Genomic DNA, 20773 nt, shown 5'->3' on the forward strand with positions numbered 1-20773 from the left:
CAAAAAAAACGAACTACTGTTAAAATGACAGTAATGCATCTTATGAAGATCCGATAAATGAACAAAAGACTAAAAACCTATAGACTAATACATGCCACATAAATGACCAATCAAACTTATTCGAAATCTGGTAGCACTGGTAAGACTGTGTATCAGTCTGATATGAGACAGGTAGCACTGGTAAGAAAGTGTATCAGACTGATATAGATGTCTATAATAACTGGTAAGACTTTGTATCAGTCTGGTACAAGACTGGTACTACTTAAAGGAAACTGTATCAGACTGATTCAGACCTCTATCAGAATTTTTGCTAGGGTGCCTACTACCAAAGCAGCCACCATAATGCCCTAGCGCAATGATGATCATGATAGGCTTCTAAGCGCCGTCTCTAGGTCGGATAAGTTAGTTCACAACACCACCGCTGCCGTTATTTTTGTTGCATTGTCAAAGGTACAGTTTCCCTTCTCTAAGTGGTAGTGTGTAGCTGTTCTGTGCCAACAGAGCAGTGGCTGGAATTAGCCACTGTACCAACAGCAACAACCAGGCCCGGGAAACTCTCACGTTCCTGCGATGGCTGTAGAGGGCGAAAAAATCGACCGCGGCGGGCTTGTGCATGAGATGAGAAGTTCAAGCAAGATTAGAAATTAAGCAACGTGGAATAGGTAGGCTTGCTTTAGGAGCTCACGGGAATACACCAAATATGGGAGTATAAGGTGATATGGGATGGACATTATTTGAGGGCAGGAAAGCTAGCAGCAAGATAAATTTTGAGAAGCGATTGAGAGAAATGGGGAGCAGCGTTGGGCTAGGATGATTTTCAGCTACTTGTACATGATGAATGTCGGTACGAAATGGAGGAAGCGAACCAGAAAATTGACGTGTAAATACTTAGAAAGCAGCAGGCGGCCAATACAAAAAGAACTATCAGTTAAGAAGGTGAATGATGAAACAAGCGCTAAAAATACACACACTCAGAGAGGATACAATCAGGTGCTTACTTGCAACTGAAAATTTTATTTCGAAGTGAGCACTAATAAATACATCACACGCATGTAGCCCCGCTGCGGTGGTCTAATGTCTAAGGTAGTCGGCTGCTGACCCGCAGGTCGCGGGCTCGAATGCCGGCTGCGGCGGCTGCATTTCCGATGGAGGCGGAAACGTTGTAGGCCCGTGTGCTCAGATTTGGGTGCACGTTAAAGAACCCCAGGTGGTCAAAATTTCCGGAGCCCTCCACTACGACGTCTCTCATAATAATATGGTGGTGTTGGGACGTAAAACCCCAAATATCAATCAATAAATCAGACGTATGTACGTCATCGACTTCCCCTGTCATCATCAACAACCTGATATAACAAAATATGCACTCCCATAATCGATGGCACACAACCGGAAACAAACACGTGTCAAGAACTGAGAATAAAAAACGTAAAACAGAAAAAATACGTAAAACAGGAGAAAACACACTGGGTTATGTGACGTCCAAATAAACAAATTCCGCACCTGTTAGTAGAACTGACGCTTAACTGACGCAACTGTCCCCTCCTTTTCTTATTCTATACGCTTCCATTATTTCTCTCGTCGTCCGCTTGTTGTGCCTGTCAATTATTCGTGTGTCGGAAAATTTCGGTTGGCAGGTGCACTTCTTGCAGTGCATCGCTAAGTGTGAGCAAGGGGCCCCCTTTAGAGAACTCTCATGTTCACGAAGGCGCACATTTTTGCACCGACCCGCCTGACCAACGTATTTCTTTCCACATGTGAAAGGAATTCCGTATACAACATCTCTTTTGCACCAACGTACCTCCTGCCATGTTTTATGGTACATATGTTCAATTCTCCAGTTCCTTTCTTGTTGACTAGCCTTTCTACTGCTGGACAAATCTTTGACAATTTGTTTTCAGCTGAAAAAACAACCCGCACGCTATACCTTAATTGCAACTTTTTTCAACCTATGTGAAATATTGTGCAGATACGGGATGACCACTGTCCGCTCTTTTTCAGCCTCAACTTGTCTCCTCTCTTCGCATGTGCCAATTGTTGCATGTTTCACTTCCTGACGATTCTTCTCACAGGCTAAAAGTATACAGTCATCTAGGTAACCAGCTCCTTTCAAGCGCTTGACCTGCGCGAAAACACTTTAATTCATTGAGTGTACGCACGATTTCCCGAGGACAGCTTTGATGCAAGAAGTTGCGATCTCATTCTTTACTATCTTCAAATGTGCCAAATGATAGCTCAGCAATGATTTTTCCGATCTAGGGTGATACATCCAACACGTGTGAAAAGGAGACAAGTCAATTTTCAGGTCCCATTTAGGTCCAATTTGGACCTAAAATTAATTTGTCTCCTTTTCACCGTTTTCTGCATTAACCATCCAGTTGAAGAATTCCCTAGCTTTGCCCGGGAAGAACGTCTGTAAAACAAATTCATTATAATTCCATCCACAAGACAAACTCAGAAAAACAGCAATGTTATGTCCACTCTACCTTTATTATATGCAGTGTTCCCATATACATTTTTCTTAGTCATGCATTACCAATCCGTTCACGCTTTTACTAGAGTAACCAGGACTTTTTTTTCTTACAACCCAACCGCAGCCTCCAAGGAACTGCTCATATCAATGTACGCTTGGATGCCTCATCACTCTGAACCTACCTCAAGTCAGCGGAGAATGTGTCATCACTGAAAGCAAGCTCATGGGCCAAAATCCTCGCAAGGTATGGTTGAAGACCCTTTATTTCTTGAACATAATTTGTTCAGCCATTTCTGCTTTACCTTGCTCATTATTCTGATTTTTTATTTCTTCTCAAAAAACTGGACTAAAAATAGACCATTGATTACCAAGCTACCCCCATCCAGTCGTAAGAAGCTCTACAGTTGCTATAGTGACAACCCCACGCGCCACCAGTATGCCAGGCGGACAAATGGAAGCCTTATACTGAAAAGCAGTGGTAGCGTACGGTATGTTCAAGCTGTATGGAATTGGGTGCACAGATTGTTGTTTCTTGCTTTATGAATTACTCAGGTTACAGGAAATGTGCAGGCTTCAAAATTCTTGGACAGTGCATGTCATGGGGTGCACATACTGTCCTACACTCTACGTATCAAACTTTGCATAGAGTATCACATATAACTAGGTAACAAATGGGCTTGTAGAAGTGCATATTTAGCAAAACTTCTTTTTCACATTGTGTATAGATTAATGTGAATGTAAAGACTGTTGCAAGGCAGTGGTAGATAGAGCTATAGTAGTGTTGAAACAGTTACTGATACCCCGTGCATCTCGAGAGTGACACTATTTAAAGTACTAAAAGAAAAACTGTGCAAGAACTCGTGTTTTCATTAGGCAAGACATGCCCTGCAGAAGTAGTAATCACGGAGCAGAACCATGAGAGTAAAATACCTCAAAGAATAAGGAAGAACAAGAATGGGTAAATCACACTCGGCAAGCGTTCTCAAATCATGAATGATAATCTGTCACTAACCCTCAAGAGGAAGGTATATAACAGCCGCGTCCTGCCCGTACTTACCTATATACGGAGCAGAAACCTGGAGGCTTACAAAAAGGGTTCAGCTTAAATTGAAGACAACGCAGTGAGCGATGGAAAGAAAAAATATAGGTGTAACCTTAAGACACAAGAAGAGAGCAGAGTAGGTCAGGGAACAAATTGGTGTTAAGGAGATCGTAGTTTATATCAAGAAGAAGAAATGGAGATGAGCTGGGCACTTAGTAAGCAGGCAGAATAACCGCTGGTCATTGAAGGTAACTGACTCGATTCACAGAGAAGGAAAATGCATGAAGTGAAGACAGAAGGTTAGGTGGGCCGATGATAATAAAAACGTTTGTACGTATAACGTGGCAGCAGAAAGCATAGGACCAAGTTGAATGCCGATCATGGGAGAGGCGTTTGTCCTGCAGTGGGTGTTATAAGGCTGGTGATACGCCAAAAACAAGCACCGACATGCACGCAAGCAGTGAGCCTTAGTATTTAAACTTATTTCAATATTTGTGCCTCGAAACATGTTTATTTACATGACAGAGTTAATGAAATCAAAATAAGAAGTAATCAGTAAATTGCATTCGCTTGCATTTATTGCACGGTGACTCAATTACCATCATTCCTAGCTTTTCCAAGGGCTTCAGTTCAGCATCCGAAATCTCATCTGCTGAGAAATGCTCCTGTTCAGTTGGTTGCCTCCTCTAGTTTGGTTTGTTTTTGCAAAATGTTGTGATCACTCTGGACAGACTTGTGCGAGCAGCAAAACAAGGGGCTCCCAGTTTGAATCAGCTGTTGTGGATGCCAATGTGTTCAAATTGTCGAGAGATTTTCTCCAATAAAAATACACAGTGCTGTGCGCTTTTGCTTAACAGAGTTCAAATAACGACCTTTTACTGTAGTATTATTTGTTCTATGTAAAATACCTGACGCATGACAAGGCATATTTAAAGGTATGTTAATTTTTGAAAAGAACAATGACGGAGTGCACTCAGTAGGTATAATTAAAGTTTGCGAGTGTTTGTACATGTTGATGCTTCGAATGTCTACTAGCAGCTATTTCCTTGATATTGCTATGATATATGTAGCCAAAAGTAATAGTTTTGTATGATGCCCGTGTTAAGAATGAGGCAGACAGTTAGGAAGTAGTGAGAATAAAAATGTGAATTCAGCTTCCGCCGTTGTCCATCATTTGAGCAGTGTATTTTATGACTATGCACCATTAGCACAAAGAAAATTCATTTATTTATCTGTCAATGCAATGCATAAAACTTTGAACGTCATTCAAAAAGTAAGGGCCATTTTGTTCCAAGCAAGTAAATGTTCATTAGCAAAAGTTTTTATTCGTGGCCTTAGTTTAGCTAACACCTGCTTCACTTTTCTACAGAATCACTGCAAACTTCTTGGTGCTTCTCGTACCATCGCAGTAGTTTCATTAGTCAATCTGAATAAAAGATCGCCGCTTGGTAATTCATTTATTTATTTACAGGTACCTCAAAGACCCCAATGAGTGGGGTTTTACATGAGGGGTGTTGAAGCACGATAATTACACAACTGATCAACAAACACAAAAAAGAAAACAAAAAAAAAGAAAACGAAAACTGCTCGGGCGTATCACGAAAGGGTATCAAGCACGCTCTGTTAATAAAAAGCATACAATGCCAACCAACGAAGCATACCAACGAAGCATAACAAGCATACAATGCCAACCAGCGAAGCAGATAACACCACTAAGGAGAATCGCATACATGACACAAAAATAATCAGTACAGAAGATTTTCAACGGCAGCTTTGAACAGAGTCGGGTTTGTTTTGGTGACGACACTTTCAGGAAGGCTGTTCCATTCGGTGGCTGTCAGAACAGGAAATGAATTTAGATAGGCGGTCGTGCGTGCACGAGGTGGGTATACTGCTTTTGAGTGGTTGAGGCGATTCGATGGGTGGTGAGCAGTTTTTATGTGGAGGTTTTCGCATGATAACGAGTTGTAGAATTTGTGGAAGAGGCAAAATCGTGCTACTGTACGTCGTGTTTTGAGACTTGGCAATTTAGCTTTACGTTTAAGAAGTGTTACGCTTGTGTTGTATGAATAATCGGAAAAGATGAATCTGGCCGCACGGTTCTGAACGGATTCAAGGATGGTACTTGAGTTAGCTTGTGGTAAGTCCCAGACTGCACACGCGAATTCCAGCTTTGGGCGAACAAGCGTTTCGTAGGCCAATAATTTAACTGTGGACGGAGCCAGGTTAATGTTACGTCGGAGGAAACCCAGCGCGCGATTCGCGTCACTGGTAATGCGATTTATGTGGGACGACCATGTAAGGTCATGAGAAATAAGAATACCTAGATATTTAGTGGACGAGAGAGGAAATATAGCGGAGCCACTTAAAAATATTTGTACGTGGAATAGGAGTGATGCCTGTGGAATGACATGATGGATGTTTTGTGAACGTTTAGCACCATGAGCCATTTGTTGCACCATTCGTCTATCTTCCTTAAGTATTGCTGGAGTGCTGCGTTATCACTGGGATCGATAATGGGGCGATAAATGACGCAGTCGCCCGCGAACAACCGAATGCTTGAAGAAATATTGTCTGGTAGGTCGTTAATGTACATGAGAAAAAGTAAGGGCCCGAGGACCGTCCCTTGAAGAACACCTGATAGGACAGGAGATAAGGATGAAGAACTGTTGTTAGCGTAGACAAACTGCTGTCGGTTAGTTAAAAAGTTTGGAAGCCATGCAAATACATGTTCGTCAAGGTTTAAATGTGAAAGTTTAGATAGCAAACGCTTGTGGGGAACTTTGTCGAAGGCCTTCTCGAAATCTATGAAAATAGCATCGACGGGGACGTTAATGTCCAATTTAGAATTAATGTCACTTAGGAAGAGTGCCAATTCAGTGTCGCAGGAGAGACCTTTTTGGAAGCCATGTTGATTGGGATGAAAGAACTTTGCGGATTTCAGGAAGCTAGCTATGTGCGTGTAAATGATATGTTCCATTATTTTAGAGCAAACATATGTAAGAGAGACTGGACGAAACGCGTTATCTGAGGCTTTCTTGGGGACAGGTACCACTTTTCCTGTTTTCCAATCTTGGGGAACAGAACTTGTTGAGAGGGACTGCTGGAAGATATGGCTAAGAATGATGCTAGAGAGGTGTTTGGTGTTTTTAAGAATTTTTGCATTTATGCCGTCGACGCCTGAGGCCGAAGATAGCTTCAGGGAGTCAATGACGTTTGAGATGCCGTGTGGTTGAAATGTAATGCTGAGCATGATGGAGTGCAATTTAGTAGAAAGGGACACAGGGCCGTCGTCTGGATCGCGGGTGAATACTGAGCAGAATGCGGAGTTAAAGGACTCGGCAACCTTGCAGTCAGGAATAGCAGTTCCTGAGGAGTCAAGCAAGGAAACTGCAGGGTTTACGTGTTTGGGGTTGATGTTCCTCCAGAACTGCTTAGGGTTAGTGCGAATCAGAGCTGGCAGTGTCGACGAGAAGAAGGTGCGTTTGGATTTAGACAGGAGTGAATCGAACTTTTTCGATGTTGCTCGATATTTATCCCATGTGCGTGGGTCGGTGAATGTTTTTGCCGCTCTAAATTGCCTATTTCTTTTTCTTTTGAGCCGTTTTAAAGTAACGCTGAACCATGGGGATGCGATCCGCTCTGTTATCGTTTTTGTAGGTATGTATTTTGCAATTAGACGTTCCGTTTCATACTTAAAGATTGACCAATTTGTTTCAACCGAGCGAGTTTCGAAGTCCAACAAGAACGAATCGCAAAAGTGGCTCAGTTCAGCGTTCATATCGAGATATTTACCTTTATCGTAAAGTGTTATTGTTTTCGATAATTCCGGTGGACGTTTGTGTAGGCAATGAAACGTACCATGAATGATAGCATGGTCACTGATACCATCCAGAGAGGTGAGTGGGGAGAAACTATCGGGGTGAGAAGCAAGAACCAGGTCAAGTAGATTGTTCGAGTGGTTTGTAGTTCTTGTGGGTGATGTGACCAACTGCGAAAGCCCGAACGAAAGACACGTGTTTATGAAATCGCTTTCGACGCTTTTGTGCGCCGGCGTGATAGCGGGATTGCACCAGTCAATAGCTGGAAGGTTAAAATCACCAAAAATTGCAATACGCGTGTTGGGGTGAAGGGTTGAGACCAACTGCAACGCGTCGTGGAAATTAGGTACGAAGGAGGCGTCGGCATCTGGGGGGTGATAGCATACGCCAATTATGATAGGGGGATACGCAGCTGTGCATCGAATAAACAGTATTTCGAGTGGGGAACTAATGACAACACCACAGCACTGCAAACTATGATGGGCACCCAACAGGACACCACCGCCTCGCCTGTTTACCCGATCACATCGGAAGACGTCGAAATCTGGGAAATTGAGCTGTACGTCTGCATTACTTATAGAGGGGTTTAGCCATGTTTCCGTAAGAATTACAAAATTGGAGTCGGTTGAGGTCGGTTGAGGAATTGGAGTCGGTTGAGGAATTGAACATGTTGTGAACGGTGATCTTGAATTTCTCACTGTTTTCAAATTGTACCCCGAGCCACTGTTTCGAGTGAAAGAAAATAGTCACACGGTGCAGGCACAGGACAGTAGGGCGAGCAATCAGTGTTCCCTAGCAAAATATTTCATCTTGCCATTGGCTCTGATTGTGGTGCAAGGATGCATGTTGTCATGTAAGAGGCCGATTCCGGATGAAAATTTGTTTTATTTCTTTTTATTCAACGCGATGTGCTACTCGCCAATTCGTTGTCAAATATCATATTGCGGCTCAGGCTAATCGTACTGACACTGCACTTTTTAAGAGCATGTGTGGTGAGAAAGACAATAAGCAGCACAGTACCAAGTACTGTGCAAGGGGTGTCCAGTGTAAATATCGTTGTCTGACTGAATGAACCAAGAGACAAAAAACAGATGGCCATCACTGCTTTTTTTTTTTCACGTATTGTTCAACTCTATGAGAGACAGTGTTCCTGGTTTACATGTATACCGCTGCATTCACGATTACCAATAAACAATGTAAACTTACTTGCTTGGCGTGTTTTTGCCAGTAAAGGAATCTCGGTCACCTGGTGGCATAGCGGAAAAATTTAGAGTAACGTTAGGGTGGCGTATGCGCGAATATCACACCGCAGAAGCAGCGAATAAACGCCCATAAACCTGCAGTGTACTAGAAGGGAGCAGTGGAGTGAACGAGGCGGCCGCGCCACATCTCGGCGATAAGTATTGTTGTACACTGTGTTCCCCGGAACACATAGCTATCTGCAAAAGTGGCTTTTACACACACAACTTACAGCACTGACTTTTTTAAAGAAAAACAAAAGGCTTAATATTGAACATGCGAGACACTTGAATACATCAACCAGGTGGCTCAGGGAGGTTCCCTTTTCATAGGAAACAGAAGTCATGCGCAGCTGCTGTACATTCAATAGCCAAGTTTTCGACGAGCCACCATTGATGACAGGCTTGTCCGGAATTCTTTCACATCTTCACGAATCTTCGCGGTTTCACAAACCGCGAAGATTTCGATCCTTCCTCTAAACAAAACTGTCAGATTAAACACTTCGCGCAACTGATACATTTTCCTCAATGATACATCTCTCAGAATTTATGCCCAATCTTTCCTTACTATTATTGATTTTCATGTTCATGCCACTTCATGACCATACATTTGAACTATTCTCTTTTTATCTTAGCACTGTTTTCATAAACTTTTTGTGTTACTTTTTTGTGATGTTATGCCTATATGTTTATTTCATATTTGTTGTGCATGATTGTCTGCCATTCCTGCTGCTTTGTCAACTTGTGAACGGGGTGAGGACCTCGTCAAGCTCTTGAGCTTTTAGTCCTGTACTCCACCTAATCAAAAGGAAATGAAATGATTGGTTGATTGATTGATTGATTGAGTTCGTACGAGGTGCATGTATAGGCTGCGATGGAAGCACCGAAAAAACAATTTAGTGACATGTGTCTCTTAGAAAAAATGAATTTGTCAGTACATTAAAAATTATTTGGAACAATGTGTCTTAAAACAAGCAGCATGTACACAAACTAGAGATATTACAAGCAAAACTTTCTTGATGTTTTTGGCGAACACAGTTTCAACCTTATGAAAGAAAATGAAATTTCCACATTGCAGATGTGTCAAAACCATGCTTGAATTGCGCTCGTGCATAGTGCTTTGAAAGTCGCCCCGCCACGGTGGTCTAGTGGCTAAGGTACTCGGCTGCTGACCCGCAGGTCGCGGGATCAAATCTCGGCTGTGGCGGCTGCATTTCCGATGGAGGCGGAAACGTTGTAGGCCTGTGTACTCAGATTTGGGTGCACGTTAAAGAACCCCAGGTGGTCAAAATTTCCGGAGCCCTCCACTACGGCGTCTCTCATAATCAAATAGTGGTTTTGGGACGTTAAACCCCACAAATCAATCAATCAATCAGTGCGTTGAAAGCAAATTCAATGATTCCTGAACAAATACATGATGGTATGCACTTTCATCAAGTATCAATTACAGGTAACCTATAATATTGAACATGAATTTGGTTTAAAATACAACTAATTAAGCTTTTTCAGGCTGCTCACACTAGGACAATATACCTATATGTCATAAATTGGTGTCAATAAATTACTATTGTGTGCTGCCAATTTATGGTCATCAGTTTCAATGATTCTGGTTGGCTAAAATGGCAGTACCCCTCACTCAAGCACCACAGGTTGTCAATGCAAAGGAAAAAAAAAAACATACGAGGCACCCACTTTAAACCCAATAAAGCATGCAAGCTTCTGCAACGATCTCCGGAAACCAGAATCTTGGAAGCTATTGACCGCTATTTAGCAATAAGATCTGATAAAACTGATTCCTGAATTTGTATAATTCCTTCAGTGCCAATATCTTGAAAACAATTGCAGTCTGTATTTATTATTCTCAAATAAATACGGTGTTCAACTTTACATTTTAACGGCAATATGTGCATGACTTATACATGATTACCATGATTTATAACATTATCGCGAGTTTTGAGTGATAAATAAAATATTGATTCTGCCCATACCACAGATTTCGTCAACATCTGTAACGCATGCCTAGAAAGTTTACTTTATCCGAAATATTGTTAAACATGTCATTAATCAAAAATTTCATTGGAGGTGGTGCTATAAACTATTCTTATTGCTCATACACGGAGAAGTGTTTAGCAAAGTTTCAACACCAAGGTTGGGTGATGTGCATAAAGATTTATTAAGCCAAATCAAAATACCTGAACCTTGCCAAAACTTCTCTGATAGTAGTCATAACGTATAAATATTGTAGCCGTTTAAAATGTAACGTACAGCAGATGAAACTGCCTTAGACATGTTCACTTCAATAGCGCACAATATGAACATGCATCAACGTTTATAGCTTACAAACGTCCCAGAATTAATAAACAAATCCGGTCGATTCCCCGTATCTGGGAATTGACGTTATGCGAAGCATGCGAAGGGAACGGGACCAAGTTGCAATTTTTTTGTTGAGCAACACGTCATGAAATGATACGCTGAATATATATACAAATGTTGCGTGCACAGACATATGCTGAAGAGTTGCAGATGTTTATAACACTAATTGTTTGCACTTGTACAACGATGTTAACTGCAACATGCATATCAGCAAAACCAGAAGTTGATATGAAGCGCTGATGCTGGCCCTGGACACTGCTATATAAATCAACTTCAGCGCATGGCACCTAACCACGATCGACGTTAGCCCAACGTGAGGACTGTAACAAAGGAGTACATATGCAATGTTTATAAAATTGTGTACGCGGTACTGTAACCACCATTGACGTTTCACGAAGATTAGTGTCTATTTGAAAAGTCGTTCCGAGACCTGGCGTAGCTCTGCGGTAGAATGCTCGACTGCCACGCAGAATGCTTGGACTCGATTCCTGCTGGGACCCTGAAGTTTATTACTTGTATTCGTTGGAGGGTCAGTGCTGCCAATGTCAGGCTTTTCTTAACACTGACATTTTTTCGATGCCTTAGTTGGGTCACCGATGTCGAATATTGCTTAACGCTGACGTGATAGAATTGCCCATGCGTGTTCCCATCGTTCCTGGGTAGACACCAAGTGTCAATCACCTGTGGCACATACCCACATACCAGCGGCACATACCCACATACCAGCGGCACATACCTGCCCATGTGTATGTGCCACTGTCTGATTGGAAGTGTTTGACGACGTATGCGACGGGATTGTGACATTATTCATGTCTTGACCAGCACGTCATATTCGTCAAACCATCTTATCCTCCCATGCTGATTTCGGTTCACGCCAAGTTAAGGGGGTGATCACGCGAGCACACAAACGTAAGCAGCTAGATAGATAGATAGATAGATAGATAGATAGATAGATAGATAGATAGATAGATAGATAGATAGATAGATAGATAGATAGATAGATAGATAGATAGATAGATAGATAGATAGATAGATAGATACGCTCAAAGTCTCCGAAGTTCACTAAGAAATGCTTCGCATTTAATAGTGGTCGCTCGTGAGCAGGACCCCCTCCTACATCACTGCCAACAGAGGCGGACAGCCGCCACAACTCTGCTCGAATCTGCCACCGAATTCCCGCTACGCGTGCATGCTTCACTCTCCACACAACAGCAAAAAAAAACTTGTCCGTGCTTAATTTCGCACTACTTTGCCTTTACACTGCTGAAGTAATACAGAAAAACTGGGTCGCCATGTAAACAAAAGCTCACTTATCGTGCACATGGTAGGAAAAACGTGGAAAGTTATAGCAAAGCGCCGACAGCGGCAGTGCGGTACATACCTCGCGAGTGCTCCACGGTACGAAGCCACACGTCTTCGCTTGAGTATAGTGCATCTTCGTAATCAGCAACACTGTCAGAACACAAAACATGAACAAAAACCGCAAGCACGCTTTTAAAACACGTGAGAAATCGACTCAAACCCGCTGCTTCGAGAGGCGACTGAGCGGCTGGTAAGCACGTCCAGACAAGTAAAAATGTTCTAGCTGCGCAGGCGCACACTGCATTTGGCCATCTTAATTTCTTAAAATGCTACCTAGAGAGCTCAATTATTACATTTAAATATGTAAATAATATGTAAAAATATATACTACATAAATATGTAAAGCTAATATTATTTTGGTTCAAAAAAAGAAAGAAACGTAGAAAGTACCCCTGAGACCTCATCCGCGAATTCTACCAAAGTTCTACAAAATAACATTTAGTAAACCGTTTTGAAAAAGACTTCTTGTAAAGAACGTTTTCTCAACGTCTTCTAAAAAACTTCCTTTGAAAAACGTGTATTCAACATCAAATAATATACCTAGATGTTCACATGCCTTCCTAGACGTTTCGAAAAGTTTATACCACGTTTCGTGTTTCTTGGGTAGATGAAGGTGGCTCCAGAAGTCTGGGTAGTGATCACAAACGTATCAAGCTAAGTTTTGGAAGAGCAACGAAAGTGGGAAGGAGACAAAATGAGCAACTACAGGGAAAGTTTCATTCAGAAAGGCAAATAGAAATTGCTATTAAAATTCAGAAAGTACTCACTGAGGATAATAAAACAATGTGGACATAAACGAATCTAGTTAGACTGTTTGAGCTAGAGCTTGCTAAGCCACGTGACAAGTCACCCAGGAAAAGAAGACACAAATCCAAAAGTTGATGGGATGGGGAAGTTAAGAGAGTCATAGCAAAACGTCAGGAAGCCTCTAGGGAAAATGCTAAGCAGTGGGGTGAACCAACAGATGATGTTGAAAGAAAATGGAACATATTTCTAAGCTCTAGAAGGGAAGCATCCTTCCTGATCAATTAAAATATTAAAAGAAAGGGGGCCCAGTGGCTGGCAGAAGTACATATAAAAAGGATAGAAAGGCAGCTTCGGAATTTTGGAACCATCTAAACTCCCTAAGAAATGTGACAAGCCTAGAAACATATTGGAAATGTGACAAGCCTAGAAACAACACACAAACATATTAAAAAGTGCCAATTGTATATATAGCCTGTCTGTTAATCCGCGTAATTTCATTGTAACCAGTTCTCATTTTGTATCGACAACTTAAATTGTGCTGCTTTCCAAATATTGGCGTAACGCCATTGCAAGCGAGCAAATTTATGACGATGTTTTGTATTATAACAAGGTGCTTGATTCGGCTGGTTGGTGCTGCATGGTAGACGAAGAAGCGCAGTTTTATTATTGAGTTAGTTTTATTATTAAGTGTAGGTAGGCAGTGGTGCATTTTCATTTTGTTTGGGAAATTTACCTTCCTTTTTATGTACACATCAAACACGCGCACGTGCACGCACACACACACACACATGCACGCACGCACACACACACACACACACACACACACACACACACACACACACACACACACACACACACACACACACACACACACACACACACACACACATCGATGCAATGCCCCTTAGCAGATCTACTATTTTTAGGCGGTGCATTTCTCGTCCGACTACGTTAAACTTGAACTAGTTTTGAGACCTCATACCCGAAAATGTGAAATCTACAGTGCGCATTTGCAGAAAGACACGCTATATTACGCTTCGCCAACTGTAAACTATTGGCGCAGGGCTACGTAGGTTTTTCTTTTTTTTTGGGGGGGGGGCGCAGCAGAACCCCTAACTTTGGCAATTTGTGGTCGCTGTAAATGCAAGGAGGTATACGTATAGGGGGTTCAGATTTCCTTCCTCTCCGCTCTTTACTTGTGGCTTTCTGGTTCTACGTGCGTTTGACACAGTATTTGTTTTTTTTAGTCTCACAGCTTTCTGAACACAGCTAACTTCCAATAAATCGAGTCAGTAATTCTGAATATTCTAGACGCCTAGGCAGACGTAGAGCGAAGAGATCGGTACAAGACAAACCCTCTCTGAATTATTTTCGATCTCTCACAAGGACTTTTATGGAACTCCAGTTCAGTAGATTGGCGCGTCATACTTCAAGGGCTACGCGGCATCATGTGCTAGACATGAATGATTGGCAGTTACGAAGATATCTGTCTCAAGAAAGCGCGACAGAGGAGCCGAAGCGCATAGGAGTTCTTTCACGCGGCGCGCGGCTCTTTCAGTGGATGGATGGATTGATGTGGCTTTACCCTTTAGATCGAGTGGTGGCTAACGCTATCTAGCCATAATACTTAGTGAACCACCAAATAGCTTTATATTTTTTTCTTTAAATAGTGAAGTATAGGACTGGTAGTTTGCAGTGCATGGTTTAATTTTCACTCGCGCCTCGACTTTAGCCACTAATCACATAACCTCCTTTCAGTTATTTCTACCTGCTTGAAGTCTATTTTACCCTCCCTGTCTCTAAACCCCAGTACTTTGAAAAATTCAGCGCCATCATCCTGAACTGTAGGGTGAAGCCCTTTACAGAACATTATCAAGTGTTCGGCAGTTTTTTCTTCCTCTCCACACGCACTGCATACCGTGTCTAACCCTTCGTATTTGGCCCGATATGTCTTGGTTCGCAATACTCTCGTCCTGGCCTCAAACAGTAAAGAAATACCCCGAATATTATCATAGATCCTTTCGTCAGCAATTTACTGCTTAAAAGTTCGATAGATCTCTAGTGCGCACTTCTTAATCATGCCAATTATCCGCATGTCAGTCTCCCTTTTCTTCACTTTCTTCTTAACCAATAGTTCTTTTTGGTTTCGCCACCTGCTGTTTTCTAAGTATTTACCAGTCAATTTCCTGGTTCGCTTCCTCCGTATAGTATCGACATTCTTCATGTACAAGTAGCTGAAAACCTTCCTAGCCGAACGATCCTCCCCCATTTCTCTCAATCGCTTCTCAAATTTTATCTTGCTGCTAGCTTCCCTGCCCTCAAATGATGCCCAGCCTATATCACCTTGCACTCCCTGATTTGGTATATTCCCGTGAGCTCCTAAAGCAAGCCTACCTATTCCACGTTCATAATTTCTGATCTTGCTTGAACTTCTGATCTCATGCACAAGACCGCATTGCCGAACGTCAGCCCAAAAACCATGACCCCTTTCCATATTCCTCTCACAATATCATACCTATTGTAATTCCACAGTGCCCTATTTTTCATCTTTGCCGCATTCCTGTTACCTTTAGTCGTCACGTATATTTCGTGTTCCCTTAGTAAATCGGTCTCATTGCTTATCAATACGCCCAGATATTTGTATTTATCTGTTATCTCTAGCGTGACCTCCTGTATCCTGAGCGCACTACCTTCATTATGATTAAAATCATGACTGCTGATTTTTCCTTACTGAATCTGAAATCTAACCTATCTTCCTCATTACCTCAGATGTCCATCAATTTTTGCAATACTTCCTTGTCGTCAGCCATTAGCACTATATCATCTGCGTATGTCAATGCCGGTAGTTCCTGTTCAATGAGTTTTCCTTGTTTGACGAAAGAGAGGTTGAGGCCAAGTCTACTTCCCTCTAATTTGGCCTCTAATACTTGTAGGTACATCATGAATAACAAGGGTGACTGAGGACACACCGGTCTGCCTAAGCCCCCGTTTCAACTCTGTGGGCTTGGATACCTGGTTTTCCCACCTTATAACTACCTTGTTACTTTTATAGATTTCCTTTAAAAGATTAGTGACTCCATCTTCCACACCAGTGTGTCCAGTATTCCCCACAAGTCCTCTTGAACCATGCTATCGTACGCTCCCTTGATATCCAAAAATGCTAGCCACAGGAACCTGTGTTCGTTTTCTGCTATTTCAATGCACTGTGTCAGTGAGAACAGATTGTCTTACAAATTCTTGTTTTTTTTTCGAAATTCATTCTGCAGTTCACCCAGCACCCCCTCTTCTCCTATCCATGCCTGCAGTCTTTCTTTTATAATCTGCATTCCCAGCCTGTAGACCACTGATGTCACTGTTATAGGACGGTAGTTGTTTATGTCACTTTGTCCCCCTTTGCTTTATAGATTTAGCTTATCCTGCTAAGTTTCCAACCATCGGGGACTTCACCATCGATTATTGTTTTGCTCAGTGCCTCTCTCAAAGTCTGTTTAGACTTTTGACCCAATGCCTTTATCAGCAAAATTGAAATGCCATCTGGGCCTGTTGATGTACTGTTGATGTACCCTCTTCTCAGCCATTTCCCACTCTTGTTGTGAAAATGGAGCCATTGCGCCACTTGATCCATCCATGCTTGTCTATTGTGGTGCATAAGGCACTTCTTTGTTGAAATTTTTCAGTCAACCTTGTTCTTATATATTCAATAGCTTCACCCCCTTCTAGCTTAGCACCTTGAGCTGTAGTAATAAACCTTTGTTTTAGGCTTGTCTCATTTCTTAGGGAGTTTAAATGGTTCCAAAATTTCGCAGCTGCCTTTCTATCCTTTTTATATTTACTTCTGCCAGCCACTGGGCCCCATTTCTTTTAATATTTTAGTTGTTCAGGAAGGATGCTTCCTTTGTAGAGCTTAGAAATATGTTCCATTTTCTTTCCACATCACCCGTTGGTTCACCCCACTGCTTAGCATGTCTGGGTTTCCTAGAGGCTTCCTGACGTTTTGCTATGGCTCCTTGAACTTCCTCATACCACCAACCCTTGGGTGTGTGTCTTCTTTTCCCGGGTGACTTGTCACGTGCCTTAGCAAGCTCTAGCTATGTCTAATGAAATTCGTTTATGTCAGCACTGTTTTATTATACTCAGTGATTGCTTTCTCGTTTGGTTTAGTAGCTATTTATATTTGATTTTCTGAATCCAAATTTTCCTGTTGTTGCTCATCTTTCACTGCACTTCCAAAACGTAGCTGGATACGTTTGTGATGACAACCCAGACTTTTGGAGCCACAGTCATATTTGTGCATTCCCCTGAGCCTATCATACATCCCTATCGTCGACTGCAGCCTTCCTACCTCCCATGTTATTTGCCATTCACACTTCTCGGTACTGTTGCAAATGATCAAATCATGCCTTTTACACATATCCATGATCATTTCGCCTGTTGAGGCAGTATACCCATCTATATCTTCTATGTACGCATTCATATCTCCTAGTATAATTATCTCGCACTCTCCTCCTTAATCCTCAATCTCTTTTGATATACATTCCACCATTGCCTAGTTTTATTCTCTTGCCTTTGCTACCGTCTACAAGTACACCAAACCAAGGAGTGTCATCTGCCCAGCTACTTTCCCTCTTAACCATAAATGTTCCATGCATCCCTGCTTGACTGTTTGCCAACCCACGCTCTTATGTATAAATGCACCAATTCCACCTCCCTTTTTGCTGCCTTCTGTTCCATTGCAATATTCCCATACGTAGTCCGGATTGCAGGGTGGTTGCTCCAGGTTCCGAAGATGTGTCTCCACAACCCCATATACCATCAGCTCCCCCTGCCTCAACTGCTCTTCTATCTGTTCCCAGTTTAACCTATTCCTGCCTCCCCGCATGGTAATATAGCCTACGTCTGACTTTGCTCGGTCATTGTGCTTACGTTGATTTCTCCTCCCACGGAATTCGAGTGGCTTGAATATTTGTGCCCCTTTAGGTCCGTGTTTGGCTACACTGTTGGCCTCACGGCTCTGGGTCCCCCTAAAAAAAGCTGTGGCTTGACGACCCATTGTATTACCGACCCTCCTGCCCGTCGCACCACTGTAGTGAATGCCATCCTGTGCAAAGGGGCGAGCGCCGAGCTCGTGTACGTCTTGGTTCACTTCCATTACGCTGTATCCAAGTTGAACTTTTAACTTTATTTATTCCAACATACCATCATTTGGGATGCTGAGTACCGTGGTCAAAAAGCCTCTTCGCGGGCTTGACTAGGCCCACGACCCCATACAAGTGGCAGGGATAGGCGAGTGTACATTATAGTGTAAAATAAATCAGACAACACTATGTCGCTCAATTAGAACTGTAAAGGAATGCATAATAGTACTGTAAAAGAAAGCATAAACATTTATATATGAACATATATAGACAGATAATGCAATTGAAACAGAATGAAAAATAAACATTTAAAACAATGTACCAACTTCAATTTTGATAATCACATAAAAGATCAACGACAGCGTACGAATGAAGTTGCCAGCTTATACCCTTGATCACACAGTTGGTCTCCACTACCCTCCTTTCAATCCCACGAGACTACCTCCAGACCTCTGGGACTGGACATATGGCCACAAGCACACTCCCAGAGGCTTCTCGGAGCTTACGCATCCCATCTTGTAACTGTCTTTGAAGGTTTTGATCCTTGCCCTTAAACACATCATTGAGCCCAGCATGAATAAGGACGAGATTCTCGCCCTCCATGCTGTCCTCTACAACCTCCTGAGCTTTGGTGAGTTCATCCACCATGGTCTTCCCTGATGGCTTCCACCCTCATTTCCCATCTTCCTTCACTGTCGTAAAGACGCCATTCCTAACCTTGGCCGCGTTAGAGTCGCCCACCACTATGACCCCTCTACGCTATTCGACTGCAGTACTATTCGACTGCAGCGCCGTCGTTGCAGGCAACTCAGAAGGGATCACGCGGTGAGGTGCGGTCACGCCTCAACACTTCTAATACACTCTACCGCGACCTCCCGCGCATATTGTCCTAGCGCAATGATGATAAACGGATGGATGGATGGATGGATGGATGGATGGATGGATGGATGGATGGATGGATGGATGGATGGATGGATGGATGGATGGATGGATGGATGGATGGATGGATGGATGGGGCTGTACCCTTTAGATCGGGCGGCGGCTAACGCTGCCTAGCCATAATACTTAGTGAACTAACCATTGGATATATCTTTTTTTTCTTTCAATAGTGAGCTTGAGGATTCGTACTTTGCATGAAGGGTTTACTTTTCACGCGTGTCTTGACTTTAGCCACCAATCAGAAAACCTCCTTCTAGTTAAGTCTACCCGCTTAAAGTTTATTTTGCCCTTCCTATCCCTAAACCCCAAAGCTTTGAAAAACTCTGCGCAATCATCTTGAACTATAGGGCGAAGCCCTTTACAGAACACTATCAAGTGTTCGGCAGTTTCTTCTTACTCTCCACACGCACTGCATACTGTGTCTACCCCTTCGTATTTGGCCCGATATGTCTTGGTTCGCAGTACTCCCGTCCTTGCCTCAAACAGTAGAGAACTACCGCGAGTATTATCATAGATCCTTTCCTTGGCAATTTCCTGATTAAAAGTTTGAAAGATCTCTAGTGCGGACTTCTTAATCTTGCCAATTCTTCACATGTCAGTCTCCGTTTCCTTCAGTTTCTTCTTGACCGGTAGTTCTTTTTGGTTTGGCCACCTGCTGTTTTCTAAGTATTGCTACATGCATGTATACTGATATTCTAGGGGGCGACGCGCGTGTGTGCCTGACGAGGAAGACGAAGGGTTGTCTCCGCTCGATCGCTGGTGAACCGGGCACGCCATTACCGCTGGTTTGGAATATATCTAATCCCCAGCCTCGTCGTTACGGCGTCTCTTCTTTTCCGTAACATATTTGGTGGAGGTGGAACGTTCCCCGTCTTCACCACGAAGCTTCGCAGTGGCCGCACCATTCAGTCTCCGGCCATGGCTACCAATGACAACAGCCCGTCAGCGTCTCCATCTGTAGCTCCAGCCACTACATACCTGACGATGCCCACCCCCCGTGATCCAGGTACATTCTCCGCACAACCTGGGCTCGACGTCGACTACTGGCTCCGTATGTACGAGCGTGTTAGCCACACACACCGATGGGACCCTACCATGATGCTCGCCAACGTAATATTTTACTTGGACGGCACCCCACGGGTCTGGTTTGACGCCCATGAGACCGAGCTCGCCAGCTGGGATACTTTCAAGGAGCGACTACGCGACATCTTTGGGGACCCATCCGGTCGACAAGAACTCGCCACTCGTGTGCAGTCGTCAACAGAGTCGTATGTCTCGTACATACAGGATGTGCTCGCGTTGTGCCGAAAAGTCGACGAGCAAATGACAGAGAGTGACAAGGTGGGCCACATACTTAAGGGCATCGCGGACGACGCCTTCAATTTGCTCGTCTACAATAACGTCATGACCGTAGATACGACTATCAAGGAATGCCGTCGCTTCGAAATGGCCAAAAGCCGCCGTGTTCTGCCTCAATTTAGGCGGCTACCAAACACGGCTGTTACATCCACTTGCACCGATCTCGGTGCCGCACCACCCATGCAGGACAGCGTGACACGAATAGTTCGACGGGAGCTTGAGGCGTCAAGTCCGGCACCATTTCCTCCACATCCGCTCGATCATGGCGCCGCAGAAACTCCTCCGCC

General features: G+C 43.1%; 1 protein-coding gene across 3 annotated transcripts in view; it reads left to right on the forward strand.

The window, feature by feature from the left end:
- TTLL12 (Tubulin tyrosine ligase-like 12) overlaps positions 1-20773 on the forward strand; it is a 457993-nt gene that overhangs the window by 52106 nt on the left and 385114 nt on the right. For all 3 annotated transcript variants that reach the window (XM_075882498.1, XM_075882503.1, XM_075882499.1), the window contains exon 2: positions 2595-2714. In XM_075882498.1, the coding sequence (XP_075738613.1) occupies positions 2595-2714 (120 nt within the window). The remainder of the gene's footprint in view (positions 1-2594; positions 2715-20773) is intronic.

Source organism: Rhipicephalus microplus, unplaced genomic scaffold (assembly GCF_043290135.1).
Source record: "Rhipicephalus microplus isolate Deutch F79 unplaced genomic scaffold, USDA_Rmic scaffold_12, whole genome shotgun sequence".
Classification (NCBI taxonomy): Eukaryota; Metazoa; Arthropoda; class Arachnida; order Ixodida; family Ixodidae; genus Rhipicephalus; species Rhipicephalus microplus.